We start from the raw sequence: 23,604 nt of genomic DNA, 5'->3' as shown, positions 1-23,604 counted from the left end.
CGGGGCAGGGTGCAGGGAGAGCCCGCCCCACACAGGAGGACAGGGCTCAGAGCTGCTGGCTGGGCTCGTCCAGGCAGTTGAGCCTGGGGGCCCCAGGACGAGGCCTGGGGAGGGAAACAGACTTGACCTGGAGTCTGGGAGGGGCTGGTGTACTTTCAGGGCATAGCCGTTGGCACGTTCAGGGTCGGCCGGGATAGAGGGACACCAGGTGCGGGGGCTGCACGGCCGCCCGGGATCCCCGCTCACCTCAGGTGCAGCTCCAGCTGTGCATACAGGAAGTGGACCAGCGCCCTCCTGGCCACGATCTCTGCATGGCAGTCGTTGACCACCAGCCCCTGGTCATTGATGTACTCGCCGCTGATGCACTTGGTCCCCGAGGACAGGACGACGACCTGGGCTTGCCTGACGTCCAGGCCTGTTGGACAGAGGAGGCGTCAGAGCCCTGTGGCCGCTGCCCTCCCCGTGGGGCAGTGGGTCTGCTCTCCACCTCACCCGGCACCGCCCCCCTCGCCCTCTTGCATCCAAGCCTCAAGTTCACCTGTAAATAGCCAGCCAGTGGGGCAAAAGGTACTGGGGGGGGTGGTGTGTGTGCACACCTGGCTCACTTGTGAGGCCGGAGTCACGCCCAGAACTCCGTTCACACCCCAATCCCAGCCCACTGGGGCCCCAAGTGTGTGAACCCCGATTCCTGGCCTGAAGGACCTGAGGGCCGTGTCTCCCCACGTGTGACCCAGACAGGGCAGGACGCAGGCCTGTGGTTGAGGAAGATTCGTCCCTTAATTGGAAGATTCTCTGACGGGAGGGCCTTGTGCTCAGGACGGAAGGATGTCTGTGAGGACAGACCGCAGGCCAGTCCCCGCCCGCCCGCCTATGCCTCTGAGGCAAACTCAGGACCATCGGCCACCTTCCCTGCGTGGAGCCAGCGCCCCTCAGAACCCCGGATTCCTGCACGAAGGGACACTTGCTTCTCTGCTCCGCTCACCTCGGCGGCTTTGCCCTGAAGCTGGGGCATGTCTCTGCGTCTGGACTCAAGGCCCAGCCCTGGAGCAGCAGGAGGTCTGGGCCCTGAGGCTCCTGTGAAAGTGCAGCCTGGGCCGAGGACCACTCTCGACGCCCACAAGAGGCCAGCAGAGACAGCAGGACGCCCGGGCCAGCGCGTCCCTCTCTGGAACCGCCTCTCACAGGAGGTGCAGGGGTCCTGGTGGGGCGGCCCCTCCCTGGGCCCCACGCAGAGCAGGAGCCGCCTGGGACCCCGGCCTCGCTTCTGGGGCCGCATTTCAGGAGCTCCCAAAACAGGCTCACACCTGAGAACAGCGGCAGCAGCGGGGAGAGGGTGCTGAGCTTTCTGATTTGACGGCCCAGGCTCTCCGTTTTCCCTAAAGAACAGCAGGGCAGATGGGAGGTAGGTAGCGGCAATACAGCCTCCCTTCCATCCAGCAATTTCCGTCCTGAGATCCTTATGACCCCATGGGGGGCATAGGAGGGGCCATGCCCCCGCGTCCCCCTCTGGTCCCTTCGAGGGCTGCGCACAGCTGCTTCCTAGCAAAGCTCACGGGTTCGTGGTGAGAACGAAGCAACTGGCCTTCTGTTTGGTGTGGCTGTCATATCTCTGCACGTTGTGTGAAAGTGATGTATGTAAAAGTGATTTACTACCGCAATGTTTGCAAGTGAAATAATATGAGTGACCCAATACTGACCCACCAGTAGGGGACTGCTTAGAGCGGAGTACGTTCTTCTGTATACTGGGGCCCTGTAGACAAGTTCTCTGGAGGAATAGAAAGATTTCTAAGGGATATCGTTATGTGAAAAAAGCAAGGTGTGGAGCAGCGCGTGTACAGCCCACGTTGTGCTGTGAAGGGCAGGGGTGTGGGTCAGGGCTGGGATCCACCCGCCCACCACCAGCTGCTGCTAAGTCAGCCGCTTACTGTCTCGAGGACATGGAAGACACGCGATCCCAGGACCGGAGACGAAGGGCATTGTGACTCGCAGCACCGCCGGCAGCAAGAGCCTTGTGCCTGCTTAGGTGCCCTTGCCCGTCTCAGGCGGTGTGTGCAGGGGCTTGCGGGTGCTGCCCGTGCTCGGGGGTCCCTGAACTTGGGGACGGCACCTCTCCGTCATCAGTGGTTAGCAAGTCCTAAAGGAAAATTGTACGTCACCCATTGAGACTGCTCCCTGCAAACACAGCCGAAGAAACGTTCCAGGGAGAGCGACCGCCCCTCTCTGGCTGGCCTTCTGCATTGCCCTCCTCAGCCCGAGGACTGGTGTGCTCACGCCCCAAAGGACTCACCCCACCCTCTCTCCCCCACCAGGGAAACTGCCTCCCAGGACATGCGAGGGTGACTGGGCCGGCTTGCTCTCCAGCTGGCCCACACCTGATGCATGGAACTCCCACGCCATGCGTGCACCCTCACCTCCAACTCTGGGAACTCTCTGGGAATGCACTCTTAGTTGTTTAGCCGGGACTAAGCAATTCTTAGCCTCTTCCAACTCTGAATAGATTTTCACAATACTACATCTGACTATGGAGGAAATGATTACCAAATTTCTAAGAATAAAACTGAAGGTAAAATATACCAACCAGTATCAAAGAAACAAATACCCAAACTATAGAAACTAGAGACAGAAAAGAGCGGCATTCACCCTGCGTGCAGACCGCCCGATGGTGTGCTGTTCGATTGGTCCTGGCGCCCTGTTTTCTGGGCCGTGTCCAGTGAGTGTAATGACTCAAGCATTAGCGTTTCCACCACCCACTGGGGGAAGCCAGGCTCTTCCACGGTGTGGGCTCGGCGTCAGGAGACCCTCCTCCACGGTCCGCTCGATGCTCCTGCACCGTTTCCTTCTCACCCAGGCTCCCAGCACCCCCTGGGGTTTGCACCCTGAGTATTTGCAGAGAATTTCCTGCAGTTTCACATCTAGTCATTATTTGGTCCAAGTCTGTGTTTAATTCTCAGTCTTTTCCTGCGATTCAATATTCTACTCTTCTCAGCTTTCTATTCTCCAAATTTCCTCCAGTCAGTTTGAAAGCAAGTGGATTTAAAAATGTCGGCTCAGAGCTTCCCTGGTGGTGCAGTGGTTGAGAGTCCGCCTGCCGATGCAGGTGACACGGGTTCGTGCTCCGGTCCGGGAAGATCCCACGTGCCGCGGAGCGACTGGGCCCTTGAGCCATGGCTGCTGAGCCTGCGCGTCCGGAGCCTGTGCTCCGCAACGGGAGAGGCCACAACAGTGAGAGGCCCGCGTACCGCAAAAAAAAAAAAAAAAAAAAAAAAAAAAAATGCCGGCTCAGACATGTCTGGTCTGTGACGGATGTGCTAGGACTGAGACTGACAGGAAAGATTTTCACTTTTGATGGGGGGGTGGGGGACTTTCTTCCCCTGGGATCTTGATTTACGGCGTCTCCACAAATCGGAAGACAACAGTGTCCCAGGGCTTTCAATCTCTAACCACTGCAAATGCACCGATTTTAGGAGGACAGTTAGTTATGCGTAGGGATTTGTGCATTGCCCTGTGGATGAGGAGCTCAGAGGGAACCCCATGCAGGCCCTAGGGAGTCGGCTCTCCCCACGTGCCCTGCTGCCAACCTCCTGATGCGGTCTAGTCTTTTCTGGACTGAGGGACGTGGGCTACTTCTGGCTCCAATGGCTGCTGACCATCTGGTTAGTTAGTGGAAACTCTTTTGCTCAAGGTGATGACGCAGGTATGAGCCCCTGTGAGATGGGCACCCCCTCGCCTCCCCTCTCCCGACCCTTTCATCCGTGGGAGCTGCCTTCCTGCTCAACTTCCGCTCCGAGGTCCCTGACCTGGGACTGACCCAGCTCCACCTGCCTCAGCTCCGGGGACCGTCCTCTTTCCCAGGCTCCTGCTGGTGAGGTGTCCAGAGCCCTAAACCTGGGGATTGCCAAGCCCAGCAGAGCAGGACACAGGACTGTTGAGAGGTGCCCTGAGCGGACCCGCAGGGAGGGGCCATGGTGCTGGAGGCCAAGCCATCGGTAAGAAGCCAGGACCCTGCTTTCCCCTGTTAAACTACGAGGCCTGGGTTTCCTTACAGTGACAGCCCCCACTTGGGAGGACACCAAGTGCTCCTCTGGGATGTACGTCCCAGCAAGGCCACCTGAGCAGGTGGATGAGTCTTGAAAATGTAAATATAGGGAAACTGGGTGAGAAAGGAGTATAAACCAGGACCCTAAGTGCACGTATCTGAAAATCAAAAGCACTTCAAAGGTACAGCTTTACCCAGCTTCACATTTGCTCATTAATTAGTTCCGACCCTTCAGAATATTGTTGTACCTGCAGCCATGTGGGGTGGGGGGTTCTCCGAGCTCATTAAATTCTCGGCTAACGGACAGGACTGTGCCCAGCAACTTTGCTGATGCTTCTTCCTTCCTCCTGTCCTTCCTTCCTCCCTCCTTCCCTCCCTCCCTCCCTCTCTCCTCTTTCACAAGCAGGTGTGACCAGCATGTACAACCTGACGCTCATGATTAGGGAGAATGTGGACTATTTTGTTGAATAAGACGACATGGTTTAAACACCCCAAAACAATCCCCAGCACAAAGACAAATAGTACATATTAGTGTCTTCTTTTTATTCTTTCACTAACAAACTTAGTGTTATGTTTCCACTGGGGAAAAAAAAAGATTGTAGTTTAAGAGATTGGGAAAAAAATGGGCTTAGTTTTATGGCCTCGAGATAAAATAGTGTTGGGTTTTTTCCCCTGTGAAATCTTTTGGGCAATTAAATGCTGGGTTATGTCCTGATGATCATACAAAAGCAGAGCGTTTGAGCAGCTTTGACGGGGGGATCTGACCTCAAAACAATGCAGTGCAAACTCTGTCTTCCTCCTTTCTTTATGTATTTCCTCACACGCACCTCCTTCCCAAGGAGGAACTAAGGCATTCCATGGGGGAGTGGCCCAGGGTCAGGGCTCTGACCCATCGGCACCTGGTGATTTCTTCCAGACTAGACTACCGTTGCATCTCTACACGAGTCGGGAGTGGGCTGTCTGGGCCTATTGTTCTTTTCCCCTCTATTTTAAGGAGGGACATTTACCATAAACAAGTCAGCATGCATGCTACGCGGGGTCAGTGGAAAATCTATCCTGCATTTTGTGGTTTAAATCTAATAGTTTAAACCCCAGATTTTTTTTTTTTTTTTTGCGGTACGCGGGCCTCTCACTGTTGTGGCCTCTCCCGTGGTGGAGCACAGGCTCCGGACGCGCCGGCTCAGTGGCCATGGCTCACGGGCCCAGTCGCTCCGCGGCATGTGGGATCTTCCCGGACCGGGGCACGAACCTGTGTCCCTTGCATCGGCAGGCGGACTCTCAACCACTGCTCCACCAGGGAAGCCCTAAACCCCAGATTTAAAATCAATTGTCCATCACACTCCGTATTGTGGGGCACATCAGCCCCCATGGATCTTAATGCTTCTGAGCCTGTGTCCTGTGTCTCCACGGACATGCTGCGTCAACTTCACGTTTCTCAGCAACAACTTAGCAATCATTATGATTAATTCCTTGGAATCCAGATGATAATTTCTCATCTTTCGTCACAGCCAGGGCTTCTGTTTAGGGTTTCTGTCCAGTTCATCTCCAGCTTATCTCCCTGTGCCCTACCGGGCAGAAATAAAAGAGCCCACTTTTAATTTTATGATCAAAGTAATTTCCAGTCACTCAGGGAGAAGATGGAAAGAAAGAGTTTTGGAATATGGGGAATAAAGTCCCTGAATCCCGCTTCTGCAAGGGCTCTGTGAAGATGGGCTTCCCCGAGTGCTCCTGGTGAACTGAAAGAAGTTTCACCCGTATTTAAGCTGTCAGGATTTACCGAGTGCAAGTGGGAAAACAGTGTTTAAGTGCCCGTGCTTCTCAAGCCAGAGCCCGGCATGGACCCTGCAAATGAGATTCTCCACCTCCCGTGCTCACCTGAGCAAAACGCACGCAGCAAACACCTCCTACAACTCACGACTCAGAAAAGTTTGCTAAGGTTCCACTGCTGAGTTAATCTTCATGATTAACTTTACGATTTTCCCCAATAAGACAGGTCTGACCACTCTGCCCAGAGCGTCTGGCCCTCTGGATGGGGTTGTTCTGGGCTGTGTTCTCTCCTGCCCAACTTCAAGGGACGTGCATTTCTTCAGGGCACTTATAAATCTCAGATGTTTGTGTATGTTTAAAGCTGCACATTAACTTAAATGGGAAAGAGTGTTTGTACAAGCCAGAGCTTCTGCATATGTTTTGCAGGCCAGGCTAGCAAAAGACAGGTTTAAATGTAAACTTCTAAAAATATACACTAGGAAACTCTTTTTTTCTGGCTGTTTAATAACCTTAGAAATAAACAATTACATGGATAGATCTTCAGTATCACGCCCGGAGCAGCGTCCAGAGGCAACCTGGGCAGGAAGGACAGGAATCTGCAGCCGCATTTTAGCGCCGCCCCTCCAAGATGTGAGGGTCACCCAGACTCTTGGTCTTGGTGTCTGTACGTCTTAAAATTGACAATAAAGATTCCCACCTTTCCCACTTCTCGGGGTCGGAGCAATCTACTGATTAGTGTATGTGAAAATGTTATCAAAATTATAAATTTCATATCAAATAAGAATCATTATTAACAGCCCCCCAAGAATCGCTTCCTCATGGAAATGCCTGGAGCCGTCAGAGCCATCGCCTGACAACAGGCTCAATAATGTGGTCCAGGTTTGGATTTGAGAGGGTGGGTTGTTTCTCCTCCCTTTCCAGACCCTATGGGAAGGAAAAGGTTCCAGAGGGAGCAGATCTGTGACTCTGGTGCGATGGAGGAGGGTGGCTTGACCGCCACAGTCTGCTGGAGAAGAAGCCCTGGGGGTGCAGAGGAGTGAAATGCAGAGGGTGGAAAGGGGTCCCAAGTTCCAGCACAGACCAGTGCCGCAGGGGCTACTCGTGTCCCAGAGAAATCGTGATGCTCTAAGTCGGGGCCAAGGGCAGGCGAGAGCCTGCATCCCAGACAGGACTCATCAAGTTACATTTTAATTAAGTGGCTGCCCCACTGGGCCAGCCTCCCACGAACACAGAGTAAAAGGTAGATTAACAACAAGGAAGGAAGGTAAAAGCCTGGGGATTAACTCAGAATATTAAAAATTTGACAAAAATGTGAATGAAGGAAAGAATTTAACAAATAAATGATATAAGGAAGAACTGCACAAATAAACAGCTTAAATATGTCAGGGAAGGACTTCCCTGGTGGTACAGTGGTTAAGACTCTGCACTCCCAGTGCAGGGGTCCTGGGTTCGATCTCTGGTCAGGGAACTAGAACCCACATGACACAACTAAGAGTTCGCATACCACAACTAAGGAGCCGGCGAGCCGCAACTAAGGAGCAGACCTGCCACAGCTAAGGCCCGGCGCAACCAAAAAGAAAAAAATGTCAGTGAAGGTGACTGGCTGACATCCGCACAGTCTTATGAAATTATGTAGCATTCAAGTAAAAAAGACCCTTCCCTTCTGTGGGCAGCGGTGGGGCGACCACTGCAACTGAATGTGTCAGACAGGATGTTTCTAGTCAGAGATACTAGATAAGAGATCATAGAAAAAACCCTTGAAAATACTGAGGGCAAGTCAGCTTGAGCTCAGTGTCCCGCAGCAAACACTTCCAGGAACAAGAGAATCAAGTCAAGACACTTAGGGAGACGTGGACATTCAGTTTCTCTCCTGAGCATTTTAATGGTGCTTCTAGAGACAGAAAGAGGGCGGCGTGGATGCTGGGGATGGAGCGGCTAGGCCCGTGAGCCATGGCCGCTGAGCCTGCGCGTCCGGAGCCTGTGCTCCGCAACGGGAGAGGCCACAACAGTGAGAGGTCCGCGTACCGCAAAAAAAAAAAAAAAAAAAAAAGAATTAAGATTAAATTGCCCATCAACTTTAAGTAAGTGAATATTTGAAAGTATTTCTACTAGTAATTTTGCACAATCCTCCCTAATCTCTTTTTAATCAACATGTTTATTAAATCTTCTCTTTATAACAGGAAAGTAAATTTCAGCAATTTATCCTTCCATGTTCATAAATTACTAATTACTGTAGGTTTACCTTGTAAAGTCTCACTTTCACGTAATACATTTACTTCCTTTAGATAAATTGCTTGCACGTAAAGCAGTGTATTACTGGCCACTTTTAAGTACCATTTCCCCATCAGTCTTTGTGAAACATCACTGCTTTCCAAGGGAAGTCTGAGAGTAGCTTTCCAGATTTTCTGGAATTGAATTTCCCAGAAAAGTGGAAAGATGTTGGACAATCACAGCTATAGAGCTGGGAAGTATTGAAAAACTACTCACTAATCCTACTGACGTATGCGTTTGGGGTTGGAGTACACTGCACAACAAAGAAGCAATGTTGATTGGTGCCTTTGCCCCCTCCCTCCCCCCATCCTTCCTTCTCTCCTTCCCATTCATCACTCAGCCCAAGCTAATTTAAACTATGTTATCCTGGAATCTGTGCAGAGAAATGCATGTGACACTCCAAATCTTAAAATTTGCCAAAGTTTGTGGCTGTGATCCTCCAGCCCTGCACGTAACTTCTTTTCACATCGAATCTAAACTCTAAGAGTCAGGAAGGCAGCGCTGGATCTGTTTTGTTCTCTGCTGTTTGCCCAGAAGCCAGGAGGGCCTATGGCCGCGGCAGATGCCCAGTCATAATCTACGGAGGACACGGACCTGGCATGTCTCTCTAAATGCTGTATGTACACGAGCACACTTAACCTTCCAACGACCCCCAGGTAGGTTTGACCATCACCCCATTTTAAAGGTGGGGAACAGAGTCCCAAAGAGGCCAGCTGGCCTGGTCACAGCGCTAGTCACAGGAGTTGCTGGGTTCAACCCTGGGTGCCACCCCACTGCGTCCTGGTTACCATGTCCCCGGGGAGGGGGCGTGTCTGTCCTCCGCACCCATTATGCGTGCAGAGTGGAGCCCGCGTCCGGTTAGTGGCTGCCGTGGCTACGTGGATGGAGCGCCGCCTCCAGCAGCCGTGGTCTGGACTGAGGGGGCTCTTAGCCCTCAATTTGGGACATTTCTTATTCTACAAAGGGGCAGGTGTTACCGAATGTGAGTGGATCGGGCGGGATGCCTGCCACCAAATTCAACAGTATCATTGATGGAGCAGAATTGCCTTTGACTTAGAACATTATAGAGTAATTTTTACATTTCAAAGTTTTTCATGTACTTTATCCTAGGCACCAAGTTACATTGTGAGGAGGCATTTTTATTTCCATTTTACTAAGCTGCCCAAAGTGGAAGGGTTAAATCATATGTCCTGACCCCAGTGGCCTTGCACTTGACACTGCAGGAGCCCCCGGGCGTCCAGAATGAGGGGAAAAATGGGCCAGTCGTCTGGCTGTTAGTCGACTTCTAACATCCATATTTTTGGACATCAGGTAGATGGTCTCTTTCAAGTCTTAGACTTAGTCTACACTGGCAGAGAAAGTGTGTGTCTTTGAAACCTAACTAGCCCCAAAGTCAATTATTTGTTTTCAATAATCATTCTCTGGTAGGTCATTACCAGTTCGCTCCAAACTTTGGAACTAGAAACAGTTGAATTCAAATAACCAGCTAGCTATTTATTATTAGTAGGTTAGTAGTGAGGTGTTTTCACCAAAAGTGTCAGCTTAAAATTAAGCATCACTTTCTCCCAACCTGGCTTGTAAGAGCGGCCACGACCTTGATGGTTGGATGGACTGTTTCCTGCCAGTTCTGTCATCCTGAGAAGGGGACTCCATTAGTGAGCAGTTAGGGGTGGGGGCAGGAAGGAGTGTGTTCAGTCCTCTGTGTGTGTGGAGGCAGCTTTGGGGCAGCTGGTCATCTACTTTGTCACTGAGTCTGGGTCTTATCTCTGCTTTTCTTTCCGTGTCGTCGTGGGGAAGAGAGTCCTGGTTCCCAAGCTCGAGCCCACGCTAGGCTACGCTCCTTCCTGGTGGGTGAGGTGCCCGAGGGGAAAGCAAGAGGCATTACCTTGGGTCATGACGATCCCGGCCAGCGCCTTGTGGCGGGCGTGCGCTGACGCCAGGCCCATGGCCAACTCGTGGAACTTCTGCGTGACCAGCTGGGACACCGTGTCGGCGAATTCCTGAAAGACACAAGCGGCAGGCCTCTGTGACGGCTGCACCGCTGCCATGTCCTCTCTCCTCCAAGCTGCGACCCCACGGGCGCCTGAGGTCCCCCTGCCCTGCGGCGCCCTGCCACCCAGGCACCGTGACCCCCCCCCCGGCCTCGGGACCCCAAATCTGCGGCCTTGATTCTGAGACTCAGCCCCCGGCGTGGCCCCTGGGCACAAGCCCCTGAGCCTATGCAGAACCTTCGGGTGGGGGGACCGTCCCCTACATCCCTCCCTGCCTTGCAGAGGCTTCCTGCGGGGGGTTTGCACACACACATTGAGCAATCGGTTCCCACTTTCTTCTCCGCGTCACAGAACCAATTCTAAACTCCCCCCCCGTCCAGGGACCGCTCCCCACAGCTCCTCCACAGCCTGCTCCTTTCAAGTTTCTGCACACGTGCGTGTGTACAAACACACACACACAGATACACACTCGTGCATGCACGATACACACGTGCACATACACATACACACAGAGAGACCCATGCACGTGGCACACATACCCATGCACACCTGTGTGTACATGCATACACACATGCACGCATACATTCAGACATCACAGCCACACACGGGCACACACATGCCACACACACACAAAGATACATGGGATGTGTACACGCACACAAACACCAAGGTGATGTAATCCCGGTTGTGGAGTTTTCTGAAATGACCCGTGTTTCTACAACAGTGGCACATGTGAGACTTGCAGGCCCGTGTTCCCCAGAGAGCTAGGCCGTCGACTCCTGCCTTGCTCCTGGTCCCGCGGCTGAAGCACCTGCAGTGGCCCCATCACGGCTTTTCAGTCGACTTTCACAGGCTTGGAGTCGGAGACCCCGGTGTGCGTCCACGTGGGCCCGGTTTCATATCCTCTGACCTCGCACGGGGGTTGGGGGGGCGGAGGGCAGGGGCCCCATCCAGCTGGAGGATCGGGCCGCTTCTGCCGGTGTGAGCACGGGACCATCCCCCCCACTCGCCGTTCCCCCTGGCAGGGTGGTCCAGCATCTGCGGCCGCGCCACGGGGCGCCTCGTCTTTCGCTCTGGAATCGAGTTCTGGCGCCTTCGTGTCGCCTGCCGTCCCCAGGAGGCAAGGGCGGAGCTGGTGCCCTTTCCTCCTCCAGTAACTTTCCAGGTGCTTCCCCGCACCTTCAGTGGTCCTTTCCCTTCTTTTTAAAATGAAGTTTCTGAACGTGCAGGAGGTGATGAGATCGACAACATGACAGAGGAGACATCTCATCCCATTGGACGGGGCCCTGTGGGGCCTCAGAACAGGACGCCCCAAACCACTGAACAATGACATAAATTACACAAAAGCCGGCTTCATGCGGAAGCCCAGAGGCCAGTGCGCTTCGCTCAGGGACGCAGAGCAGACCCAGTGCCAGCAGCGCCTTCTCGCCTTCCCCGCTTCGGCCTGCAGGGAGGTGCTTCTCACTACTGAAGCCACGTCTCTGCCAGGATGTGGCCGGGATGGCAGGGATGGGATGTCCACCCAGCAGCCTTGGCTCAGACCCTCCTCTCGAAGCCCCACTCCCTGCTTCTGGGGAAGTGGCTCTCTCTCCTGCAGAGCTTCAGCGGGACCAGCCCGCCTACAGGGAGTCGGGGCTGAGCACCGTTCGTGAGGAGGCGCGTTACCAGGCGGCTTCATCCTGGGTGCCTGGCGCCCTGGTGGAGCCATTCCAGGAGAAGTTGATGCAGAACAAATCAGAGCTTGTTCCTGACTCTCGCGGTTACGCGGACGAAGGGTCCCTCCCCTCCCTCGGGTGGGGCAGCGGACGGAGGTGGGTTGGGTTGTCCAGTCTCTCCAAGGGTGATGAGGACCTCTGCTAGTGGACATGACCTCGGACCCAGCAAACCTCCCGTGAAAGGGCTGCAACCCCAAGGGGGGCCCGGGGTTGGGGGGCTGCCCCACCGGCCGGTCAGGCCCCTGGTCTGTCCAGCAGGCCTGACCCTGGGGTTGGGCTCCTGGCCTGCAACTAGTCCATTGTGCCCCATCTCTTAACACCGTCCTCAGCTGAGGACACTGCTTTCCAGCACCACAGCCCTCGGGGTGGAGCTGGTCCTAGAACCCCGTGCAGCGTCTGTTTGGGGCTTTGTCTGTACTTTGTGCTTCCCCAGCAGCTCCACGTTTTTAATGACGGAGCCCCAGCTCCACGCTCGTTTGAGGTAGGGGCGTGGCTTGGACGCATCTCACACTTTCTTTGTCCTGCCGTGGACGTGAGGTCCCGCGTGAGTCAGTGATGTCGCACATCTCGGATGGAGGACTGTGTGCGCCCACGACCTTGTCAGGGGTGGCAGAGCACACACACTGGCTGCTGGGAGGGTAGACATTTCAGGAAAAAATTAGTGATGTTTCTTCACCCGTCGTTCTGGTTATTTTCTGACTCTAACATGCTGTCTCAGTTGGCTGAGCTGCCGCCACCAGCACCACTGGCCCCGTGCCCTCGAGGGCTTCCCTGGTGCCCCACCTGGGCCCAGGTTGAGGGGACCATGGCTGGGTGCCAGAGCTGCCCGCCTCCGCCTCTGAACCACCCATGCCCCATCAAGACCTTTTTTTAAAAACATCTCCTCCCCTTTAATCCTTTTTTCTTTATCCTTTTTTTTAGGGGTCTTGACATTTATGTTAAGCATGTTTCTCAGTTAACATTTTATAAAGGTGAATTGAAAAAGAAAAAAGCAAAGATTTCTTTAACTTTTCTTACTTTGGGTGAAGGACAATCTAATTAAGATGTAGAGGGGTATTTAGCTGGTTAAAATTTATCTCTGGTATTTAACCAGTATTACTTCCTAGGACTGCTTTGAAAAGTCTTGCTTATAGGGAATTTTATGGAATGTTTATATATTGAACTATAACCCTTAGCTTTTCTGGGTTTAAAAGTCAAAGGAAGAGAATCACGAATAACCATCTCCATCGGAAAAAGAGCATCTCCTCTATTACAGGGACCCGAGTTGTCTCTTTACAGACCTTCTGGAGTCTTTGGGAAATGAACAGTTTTTGGTTTTGGAAAAGGCTGGAGAAACGCAGTCTGCGAGCTTTTCTGCTCCGAGGCCCCCTTTCCCCCCACAAGGCCACCCCCTCTCCTGCCTCTCTCCGGCACCCCATCTACTGCACCACAGCTGTTTTCAGTGATTGGCTTTAATTAAATCACATACATGATTATAGCTGTATGTAGTTCTTCATAGTTGGATTTGTGTATGTAAGTGACGTTGTCATTGATTACATGGGGTGTTAGAAGCCAGGTGGAAACTCGGAATTCACGTAGGGAGATGCAAACCTACCGTCTAATTTAACAGTAGGAATTTTTTATGTTTTAATCACTTGGGATTTAATATATACAGTCAACTTTGGTTACTGTGAACCCAACTAATCAAACCCTGAGATAATTTGATTTTTCCCCACCTGGCACTTGGTTTATGATAGAAGCAGCTAAATGCTCAAAAGCAAGCTTGCATCGAGAATTATTTTTATAAATTCAAATTCCAGGACACGTCTGCGGGCTGTGTGGAGTTCCTTAGGTCTCCTAGGGTGGAGACGTGCATCCCAGCTAACAGCAAACTACTTAAAGCATGTTTTTTGAGCGCCCAGGCCGAGCGGTCCTGCATCACTGCTTTCTGGTCTAGTCCATCCTGGGTGGGAGAGGAGGGATCCCACAGAGATCCCACGTCTGGCTTAGGTCAGCCCTTGGGCACAAGCACAGTGAGAGTCGTGGTGGTGAAGCCCCCCCTGGAAACCTCAGGGTGGGCGGTCTGCCCATCAGGACAGTGAACAGGGGAGGGCCTGGGTGGGGCAGGAGAGGCTGGACCTGGGGACAGTTGAGAAGCCGGCTTTGTTATAACGAGTCGTACTCGTTACTGCTGGTGATTTCGCGATTTAGAAAATGCCTCTGAAGGTCCCTTGGTAGCAGGAGAGCATTATTGTGTCTTCCGCAATTTGGTCACGGCCTCTCCGAGCACTTAAGTGGCAGGGAAGTGTGATCCCCTGAAGGCCCCTCCCCCTGGAGGCCTCAGGACCCCGCCCCAGCTTTTCTCAGGGCAGGAACAGGTGGGGGGGATGGGACAGGGGGCCGTAGAATCTGCAGTGCTGCCCCGAGTCCCTGCAGGGGCCCGATGAGCCTTGGTCTGAAATTGGTCAAAGCTGTTCTTGCAGAAATTGGCACAGGCTGGACATTTGGACCAGAAACGATCAGAGGAGACAGGATCTGGCTTCTGGTTAAATCATGGTGATAATCAGGTGCTTCTGCTTCCAAAGGTTAAGTGGGGAAGTTGGCCCTGCATTTAATGAGCTGTGTGTTACTGTACTTAATGAAAAACAGGAACGCGAGGCTACCTAGTCTTCTGCGTGTTGTGGTCTGCACGCTGCCTGTCGGCCCAATTACCACGGCAAATTAACAGCATTATTTAAATAGGAAAACAAACTTTAAATAGGAACACCAAAAGACTCAAACTCTACTCATTTCCAACACTAATATTTTGAAAGGCTTAAGTAAATAAAATGTGTTCAGATTTGCAGTAGCAGTCCTCAGGGTAAAATTGACATTCAGCCAAAGTGGTGAGGATATTAAAATCGATAGATTATGAGGGAGAGAGCCGTCAGTAAATATTTTCCTGTTGAAATCCCTTCTGTGGGTTTATACTGCTGAAATATCAGAAAGGTTAGATTTGCATATGGGCGGGGCCAGGCGGGACCTGGGCCACCCCGTGCCCTTCCTGTCCACCTTGTCTGCAGCACACGATGGTGGGCGGGCGCCCTGGAGGTGGGCGTGCCAGGGGCCTAGGGAGTGGGGCCATGTGCCCCCGCTGTTGGGACTCATCCTCCATAGAGCACGGCCAGCTTGTGCTCCTTCTTGGCCGTCCACGCGGCCAGAACCGGGAAGGCAGGAGAAACGCTGGCAGGATGGTCATCCGGCCACCGGACAGCGGTACACAGCTCAGAGGGATCCCAGTGAATAGGAGAGGATCTTCCCCACCTTCCGTCTCGATACTTCCTTCGTGTGTCCGGGGAAAAGCGCATCTCCAGGTCTTGGTAATGACTCCTGTTTGTTGACAACGGCAATAAAGCCTCAGTCAATTTCAAAGTCAGGGACTGGTGAACACGTGTCCCACTAAATAACTCAAGTTACCTGACTACTCAGTTTTTCTATATCTCAAATTACTGAGAGGCCAATAACAAATTTGAAGGAAGGCATGAGAGATGGAAGCCCTTTCCCCCCCTTTCCATGGCATCGTGGGAAAAGCTCTGAATGGGCATCGGAGGACAGGCTTGAGTTCCTTCACACCTCTCTGAATGGTTCAGCCACCACTGGGCAGTTAGCATCTCTGAGCCCTTGGTCTCCTTTCTGTAAAAGAGGCACTGTAAGAATTACCTGTAAAGTCCATGGTCCTGAATCTCAGCAGGGAGACCCAGGCCTGCAGATCCGCCTAGAGCACTTCTGGATGACGTTTTCTTTCCAATGTTGCCAGAAGTAGTTGCTCCACGGGCACCAGGGGCTGCGTGGAAGCGGAAGTCCACGGAGGCTGGAGGACCTCTTCAGGCTTGGCCCCCGCCTGTCGTGGGCAACAGGGAGGTAACTGCACGACCCTGCCCCTCAGTGTCCTGTGGCTGCTCCCAGCTCGGGTGTTTCAGTGGGACGGCCCCGAGCCTAGGAGGTGCGCATCCTGGCAGACAGTGTTTTCCAAAGACGGCTGCGCCCTTGTCTCCCACGCTGCTGGCTCTTCTCACAAGTGATCTCCACCTGCCACCTGCCTCCTATCCAGTAGGCTGCGCATCATCTCCTCGGAGATGTCTCACCCGCGGAGCGAGAGGGACGGTGGACCGTGAACGCACGCATCTGTGTCTGGGTCCCGGATGTGACCTCTCGGGATGCAGCTGGGCGTAGCCTCATGGAGAGGCCGCGGGTGAGCTTCCCCGGGAGGGTCCTCGGCCCGCAGTGACCTGTGGAGCACAGCCCAAACGACAGCGCAAGAGCAAGACGCACGATGGTGTGGTTTTGAGCTCTTGGGTTTGGTGAGGTTTGTGACACAACGACAGCGGCTAAAGCAGATGTGGCGAAGGTGCTGCTAGACCGTGATGGGCGGTTTGGCAGAGGGCTTGGATCAGGCCACTCCTGGCGTCGCTACCTAACAGCAGCCTGACTTTGCGAACATTATTTGGCCTGGACGTTCTCACCTCTCCAACAGGAATAGTGCCTGGGTCATGGGATTTTTATGGGGTGAAATGAGAGCCCAGAAGTAGATGCTGAAAATAGTACCTGGTACTGAAAACTCAGTGTCGAATCCGCCAGCGTTAAGTGTTTTGTTATTATCGTCCAAACTGTGTGTACACAGTGCTTCCGCGAGACGGTACAGAGATACCTCTCGGCTCTTCTCGGCACCACTGTCTGCTCAGCACGAAGCTGTTTAAAGTTCACGTTTGATGCCATCAGGCAGTGTTGAGCAGTGTCTGTGGAGACCACTGTTCCCGAAACACTTCTCGTGTGCCGAGTGGCTTCCCTGGGCCATCGCTCCCCGCCCGCCTGGCCAACCCTGAGCCCCCGGTGCACCATCTGCTGGGCAGGCTTTCCGAGAGCCCGGGTCACAGGTGAACAACGAGGAACTGGGAAAGCTGCGCGTTGACTTAATCTAAACCCCTGGGCATGGAGGCTGTGTGTATTTTGGACCCAAGTCCAATCTTAAGGAGAAATCACATACACGTCAATGTTTCATGCAGTCATTTTTTAGTGAAATCACGACAATTTGGGGTGAGGAGTTGCTCACCAGTTAAATTATTTGCTTGCCCTTTTATCAGCTTTAAATTTGTTATTATTGTTCAATCTGGAAGACAGTCTCTTTAGGGATGATGCATTTGGACATTAATGTTTGGAGTCAGGTGCACCCGCAATGCAGGCTACCCGGCTTATCCACTCTTTTTTCGGACTTCAGTCCACCCTGATTTCATCCTCGGGCCACAGTGTTCTGTGGTTGGTCACTGATGAACATCGCGCTCATGAGCCTGACACCCGAGGACCAGAGCCCCGTCTCTGTCACCCTGGCAACGGCAATGTCCCTCTCCCCCAACAAACACCCCAGTCAAAGTGTGCGTTCGCCTTTGGGGCCTCTGGAGCACCCCCACCCCCCAATTGTTAGGATTGGGAAGGGGTCTCTAGGAGCTGTTGCCGTGGAAACCTCGCTGTATCTAGAAAAGCCGGGGGAGAGGCCGAGTGGAGGCTGTTTCTCAAGCATTTCTATTCTTATTTCGTCTCTGAACCTGTCCCCTGGGGAAAAGAATCAATCAAAATTTATTGAGCAAGACACTAGTAAAATCCAGAGACTAATCAGACAGGGTCCTCCGTATAGAGAAGCCCGTGACATGACGTCTGTCCGGGGCTGGGAGCCCGCCAGGTGCTGAGTGCCTGGGGCAGCCTGTCCCCTTAATCCAAGGGTCCCCAGCCCCCAGACCACGGACCGGTACTGGTCTGTGGCCTGTTAGGAGCTGGGATGCACAGCAGGAGGTGAGCGGCAGGCGAGTGAGCGAAGCTTCCTCTGCAGCTCCCCATGGCTCCCCATCGCTCCCCACCACTCCCCGTTGCTCCCCGTCACTCCCCGTCGCTCCCCGTCGCTCCCCACCGCTCCCCACCGCTCCCCATCGCTCTCCGTCGCCCGCATTACCGCCTGAACCAACACACCCCCCCCACGCCATCTGTGGAAAAATTTGTCTGCCATGAAACCCGTCCCTGATGCCAAAAAGTCTGGGGACCACTGCCTTAATCCACATCATCGTCCCAGAGGTGGTCACTGTTGCTACCCTGTTCACAGACCAACAAGCTGAGGTGGAAGAAGTAGACTTCCCTGCAAGTCTGGTTGGACCCCCCACAGGTGGGAACCACTGTCCTGCCTGGAGACGGCTGCTGGGGTGGGGGGCAGTGAAGCGCTGCCCCTTACACCAGTCTGGGTTTCCTGACTGCCCCAAGTCATGAAGTGACCTCGGTTATTGGAGACGGAGGACTTCCTGGAGGAGGCAGGAGGCCCCTCCCAGTAGGAGAGCCGCTTAGGGGCATCTGTGGGCCCACAGGGCCTGTCGCGGATGCTCTGAATCAGACCTCCGGGCAGCACAGCTGGAGCTCAGATGCTTCTAACACACAGCACATTTGACAACATGTGACGAAGATGCTGTCCCTGAACAAATGGCACAGGGTCCCTGAGCTGGCTTCAGCCAGGCCTGTCTTTTCAGCCACCACCGCCCACTACCCCGTCCCTCTCGGCCTGGTCCAGTTTTAGTAGGGGTTCTACTGGGTCGGCTCAGCCAGACCCCTCTGACCTGCTGTTCCCTCCTAGTGGTTTTCCATCCGCTGCCCAACCTGGCCCTGGGCTGCAGTCCCACCGGCCACGCTGTGATCTGAGCTTGGCTCTATGCCTCCTTGCAAGGCCATCGCAGGGGCCTTTACCTGCCGCCACTGTCCTCCCCATGAATAACGTCTTCCTTTTGGTGCTTTAACAGTGATACTGAATATTTCTTTTCTTAACATTGTCTAAAAAATGGAGGGGATCAGAAACAGCAATGGGGGAGGGTGGGGAGGGGCAGGAAGCCAGATGTGGGTGGGGACGGTGGAGCTGGGACAGGCCAGGTGATGGTGACAGGAAAGCCAGTCGCTCTGCCGCACCTCCTGGGGCCAGAAAACCAGACAGATGGACACCTCCATGTGAGAGTGCTGAGCTGAATGTGTGTGGTGGGACTTTAGCCCTTGCTGTCATCCCTGGTCTGCGGTCCCCATGAGGATCCTACACAGCCGGCCGGCCTCCCCTTGCTGGGCTCCAGGCTGGGCCCCCTTCTCTCTCCGTCCCTTTGGTCTACACAGGCCTCACGCCACCCGGGGCTACTGTGAGACTCCCACCCAATTCAGCCCTCAGAGGAAGCCCCCTGCCCTCCCTCCTGACCCTGGAAACACAGAAACCCACCGAATGAATCTTGGAGCAGAACAGCGAGGTTCCCTCCGATCTTGTCTCCCCGCGCCTGGCGGTGGGGGGCAGTGTCTAAGCTACGGGTTTCTTGGTGAAATGGGAGAATCCTTTGTCTGTGGACAAGAGGCCCCTCGATACCTATGATGGATTCACAAAGACGGGTAGGGAGCTGGTCACACTCGTAAACTCCAATTTTATCAACACGAAGGCATTTAAAATCTTGTACTGTTGGCATTTAAAAATTCTACATGATGAGTTACATTAAAGAAAGAGGGGAGGGACTATGGCCCTGCGCTCCCAATGCAGGCGGTCCGGGGTCGATCCCTGGTCAGGGAATAGATCCCACACGCGGCAACTAGAGATCCTGCATGCCTCAACGAAGACCCCTCACGCCGCAACTAAGACCTGGCGCAGCCGAATAAATAAATAGATAGATAAATAGATATTAAAAAACAAAAGGAAACAGGGGAAATGAAGAAAAGAGGTTCTTTGGATAAGTTTTTTTTCCCGTAAGATGTTATGGAAAATACCGAATGAACCTTTTTGGCCAACCCAATACTGTTGCAGGAAACGGGACTCGTGAAAGAGCCCCAGGGCCAGCATGCCGCCAGGTGTAGACTGTGGGTGAATTAGCCAGCTGTCGGCTGTCATCAGGCTCTCAGTCTCCTCCCTCAGAGAGTGAATGCAGGGCCAGAGGGCTCAGGGTCGCTGGGTCACTAGGAACCGTGCAGGTAGGAAGGAGGGGAACCTCCTACTGCTGACCTCAGGGGGGGGTCCCCTCCCTTGGGAACCAGGTGCCAGAGGGACCAGCACTGCAGGGAAGAGGTGACCCCAGCTGGGAGAGGTAAACCGACTTCCCACAGATGACCCAGCGTTGGGAACCGGCAGTGGCAGGGTTAGGATTCACATCCAGATGTTTGAATTGTAGCTTCAATATTTGGGCTCCTGACTACAATGTCAAAAGCGACTTCCAAGGGTTTTTTCATAATCGAGGATTTCAAAAAAGCCCCAGATAAAGATCTCATGTTCATTAACTTGAATAATTGAGAATTGAAGTTTGTGTGCACAGATACCTGTGTATCTACACATCGATTAAGTAAATTTGTAGTTATTCACAATTACCCAAATTGTTAGACACCCACAAATCTGTTTAAACATATTAATAGCAGTTACTGCTTTAACAATTAACTTCAAGTCAGAATACAATAAAAATGTAGAAAATGAACTAAAACCGCATTGGAAATGGGATATATCTTTTTTGTTGAACTGGTGCTTTCTGATGTACTCAGGGAGATATTTTGCATCTGGGTTTAATTAGAATCTTTAAATTCTCATTAGTGCACTAACACGAGGATGCTCACAGATGAGGGCCTCTGTTTGGGGTTGATTCATGGCTGTTTGAGTTCATCTGGATTTAAAAAGATGTAAACAAGAAGAGTCATTTCAGCACATCAAGAGAGAAAGACTCTCAATAGGTAACGTAGTTGTTCCTCAAAGGAAGTAATATTTACTTTCTTAGCTTTCGTTAAATTCAAGAACAGTCGTTCAGCTATTGCCTGAATAATAAGGGATGCTAACACCTGTTTTGCAAAATTATCAGTGACGTCAATGTCATACTTCAAATGCCATAAAGGACGAACTCTCAGCCCCCTTTGTCTTATGACTTTGGCCCCAATCTGCTTTCTTTACCCTGAAAAGAGTTTCCACAGAGGTGAAATAAAGTAGGTTAAAATTGCTAAATAGTTCCAAACAGTGCATCTGCAGCGCTGACTAAAGCTGCGGCCAGGCCATTGCTGTGCGTTTCTTCAAGCTCATGGAGACCTGAGACCAGATATCCGCCACCGCTCATTTCCTGTACGTGACAAATGGGAGGGAGATGCTCGGAAGGTGTGTGTTCTCTAAGCTGAACTTCCACAGTCAAGAAAGTCATTGCGCCCATGCCTTGGACTCAGCACTGCTGCGCACACACCTGGGACCTGGACCTGGTGCTTCTCGCTACTGGAGCCAGTGCCACACCAATGGTCACCACACATGCCACCCAACTGGCACACTATGTCACCAGCAAGTGAAGGTCTTTTCCCGTTGAAGCCAGTCCTTAAAGTCCGGAAGGGGCGAATGTTCAAATGCACAGATACCAATGCAAGGCTACAAGGAACAAGAAAATCATGCAAACATGATACCACTGAAGTACATTTCCAGTAAATAACCCTAAAGTGTTGGCGATCTATGAATTTCCTGACAAAGAATTCAAAACAATTGTTTTTAAAGAAGCTCAGTGCTAGACAACTCAACAAAATCAGGAAAGCAATTTATGAACAAAATGAGGAACTTAACAAAGAGATAGAAATCATAAAATAAAACCAAACAAATTCTGGAGCTGAAGAATACAATGACTGTGATGAAAAAAAAATACAATAGAGAGCTTTGCCAGCAGACTTGATTGAGCAGAAGGAAGAATCTGTGAACTCAAAGACAAGTCACTTGAAATTATCCAGGCAGAGGAGAAAAATAAAGATTAAAGAAGAGTGGGATTTATGGGACACTGTTAAAGGAATGATGGATGCATTATGGGAGTCCAGAAGAAGCAGAGAAAGAAAAAGAGGCAGAAAGATTATTTAAGTAAATAATGATAAAAAAGCTTCCTAAATCTGGGGAAGGAAATAGTCACACAGACTCAAGAAGCAAAGGATCTCAAGTAGGTTAAGCACGAAGAGGTCTACATCGGGACACATTGTAATTATATTGCAGAAGTCAAAGACAGAGACTTTTGAAAGCAGCCAGGGAAAAGTGACTCATCACATATACGGGAACACCTATAAGGTTACCAGTGGATTTCTCCGCAGAAAGCTTGCAAGCCAGCAGAGGTATATTCAAAGTACTGAAAGAAAGAAAAAGGCCAATCTTTAAAAATGAAGGTGAGAGAATGTCGTTCCCAGACAAACAAAAACTGAGGGAGTGAATTGCCTCTACGCCTGCCTTACAAAAATGCTTAGGAGTTATTCATACACGCACACACACGCGCGCACGCGCGCGCACACACACACACACACACACACACACTGGAATACCGTTCACCCTTTAAAAAGGAGGGGATCCTACCATTTGTGACAACGTGGATGAACCTGGAGGGCACTATGCTGAGTGAGAGAAGCAGACACAGAAAGACAAGCTCGGCCGGATCTCACTTACGGCCGGATCTCACTTACATGTGGAATCTACAATAGAAGCGGCAGGTAACGTTGCAAACTTGTTTAGAACAAACATGACCTGGAGGTGGCTCCTTTGGGTGGGTGTATTCTGGGGGAAGCACAAGGTAACCCTTTGGAGTGAATGGTAGATAGGTTCTTATTAGATTTATGTGGGGAGGTGACAGGGGTTGAGGGGGAGCGGCCTAGATGACCAAGGAGCTGGGCTGTTTTGGGGACGAGAAGCCGAGCTGCTCAGGCAGAGCCTCCACAGCCCTAGCCTGGATGCCACAGTTTCCCACGGCTGGTGCTGGGGTCTGCCCACCTCCAGGGAAAGCACTCGTGAGCTGTCTAGCATCTATTCGGTGGTTCTGCCGCGTCCTTTTCTGTTACAGGTGCGGAGTCTGAGTCCACAGGGGCGTTTGCTGTGATCCACCCTGACTTCCCCTGGGACTGGCTCAACCCCACTCAGCGGCCGCGGGTCTCAGGTGCTATACTGACTTTAACTCTGTCTGCATCAGGGGTGTCCAGTCGGTCTAGGTGTGGGGGACTGTGGTGGTGACCCTCCCTGTGCAGTTACTTTAAGGCTATCAGCTCGTCTGCTTTGGGACAAGCCTCTGGGTCGGTGGGTGTCCACCAGGTGCCTCGCCGCTGTTCTCTCCCCAGGGAGGCGTGGGACAGAGCTGGCAGGACGCTCGCTCGGGCCAAAGGCACCTGGACTCTGAAAGGAATCGGACTTACAACCCCACTGAGGGCCTCTTATGTGCAGTGAAAGGGGAGTTTGTCTTCACGTCCCCGGCTTCCTCACGCGGGATGAATGTCCCTCAGAATCGGGAGGAAGGATAAAGTGCCCTTGTTGTAGACGAGGTCTGGGCCCTCCAGGCTTCCTCTGAGCAGAGCAGACGTCTGGTAGCTGCTCTGGGGACAAAGGGCCCAGGGTCCCCAGAGGCCTGGGGGGCATCTCAGGAGGGTGGCTAAGCTGTCAGGGTCTCAGGGTGGGGGCCAGGGGGAGAGACTGCATGACGATCAGTGTCTGCCTTGGTCTGGACTGGCCGCCGAGCTGCTTGGCCACCAGGCAGGTGTCCAGGCCCCACAGGGCATCCGGCTGCACCTGCAGTTGGCCTTCCTGACACTTAGCCACTTAGTCTGGCCTTTGCCTTACTCCCCTGGGCACAGACCGGCCGCCCCAGGGCCCCCTGGGTCAGGAGCTGCTCCGATGGTGGCTTCCGGCCTTGCCCACCTGCACCTTCCTGCTGGGCGCCACTTGGGCCCCAAGGGGACCCTTGCTTAGGGACGATCAGCTGATATGTGGAGGCCCTGAGTGAGGGTCACGCCTCTCACTGGGATGCAGAGCTGGTGAGAGGGGACGCCGGCCCAGCTGCAGGAAAGG

The 23,604-nt window shown here is 52.8% G+C and overlaps 1 protein-coding gene across 1 annotated transcript in view; it reads right to left on the bottom strand.

Annotated features, from left to right (window-relative positions):
- ADARB2 (adenosine deaminase RNA specific B2 (inactive)) overlaps positions 1-23,604 on the bottom strand; it is a gene marked incomplete at its 3' end in the record, with an annotated part of 507,602 nt that overhangs the window by 22,417 nt on the left and 461,581 nt on the right. The window contains exons 8-9 of the mRNA XM_079912623.1: positions 9,960-10,074; positions 247-415 (exon numbers count right to left, since the gene is read on the bottom strand). Coding sequence (XP_079768749.1) covers positions 247-415; positions 9,960-10,074 — 284 coding nt within the window. The remainder of the gene's footprint in view (positions 1-246; positions 416-9,959; positions 10,075-23,604) is intronic.

The sequence above is a fragment of the Stenella coeruleoalba genome (assembly GCF_951394435.1).
Source record: "Stenella coeruleoalba genome assembly, chromosome: 2".
NCBI classification, from domain to species: domain Eukaryota; kingdom Metazoa; phylum Chordata; class Mammalia; order Artiodactyla; family Delphinidae; genus Stenella; species Stenella coeruleoalba.
Note: the sequence above shows the minus strand (reverse complement) of the source record. Positions and strands in the feature narration are given on the sequence as shown.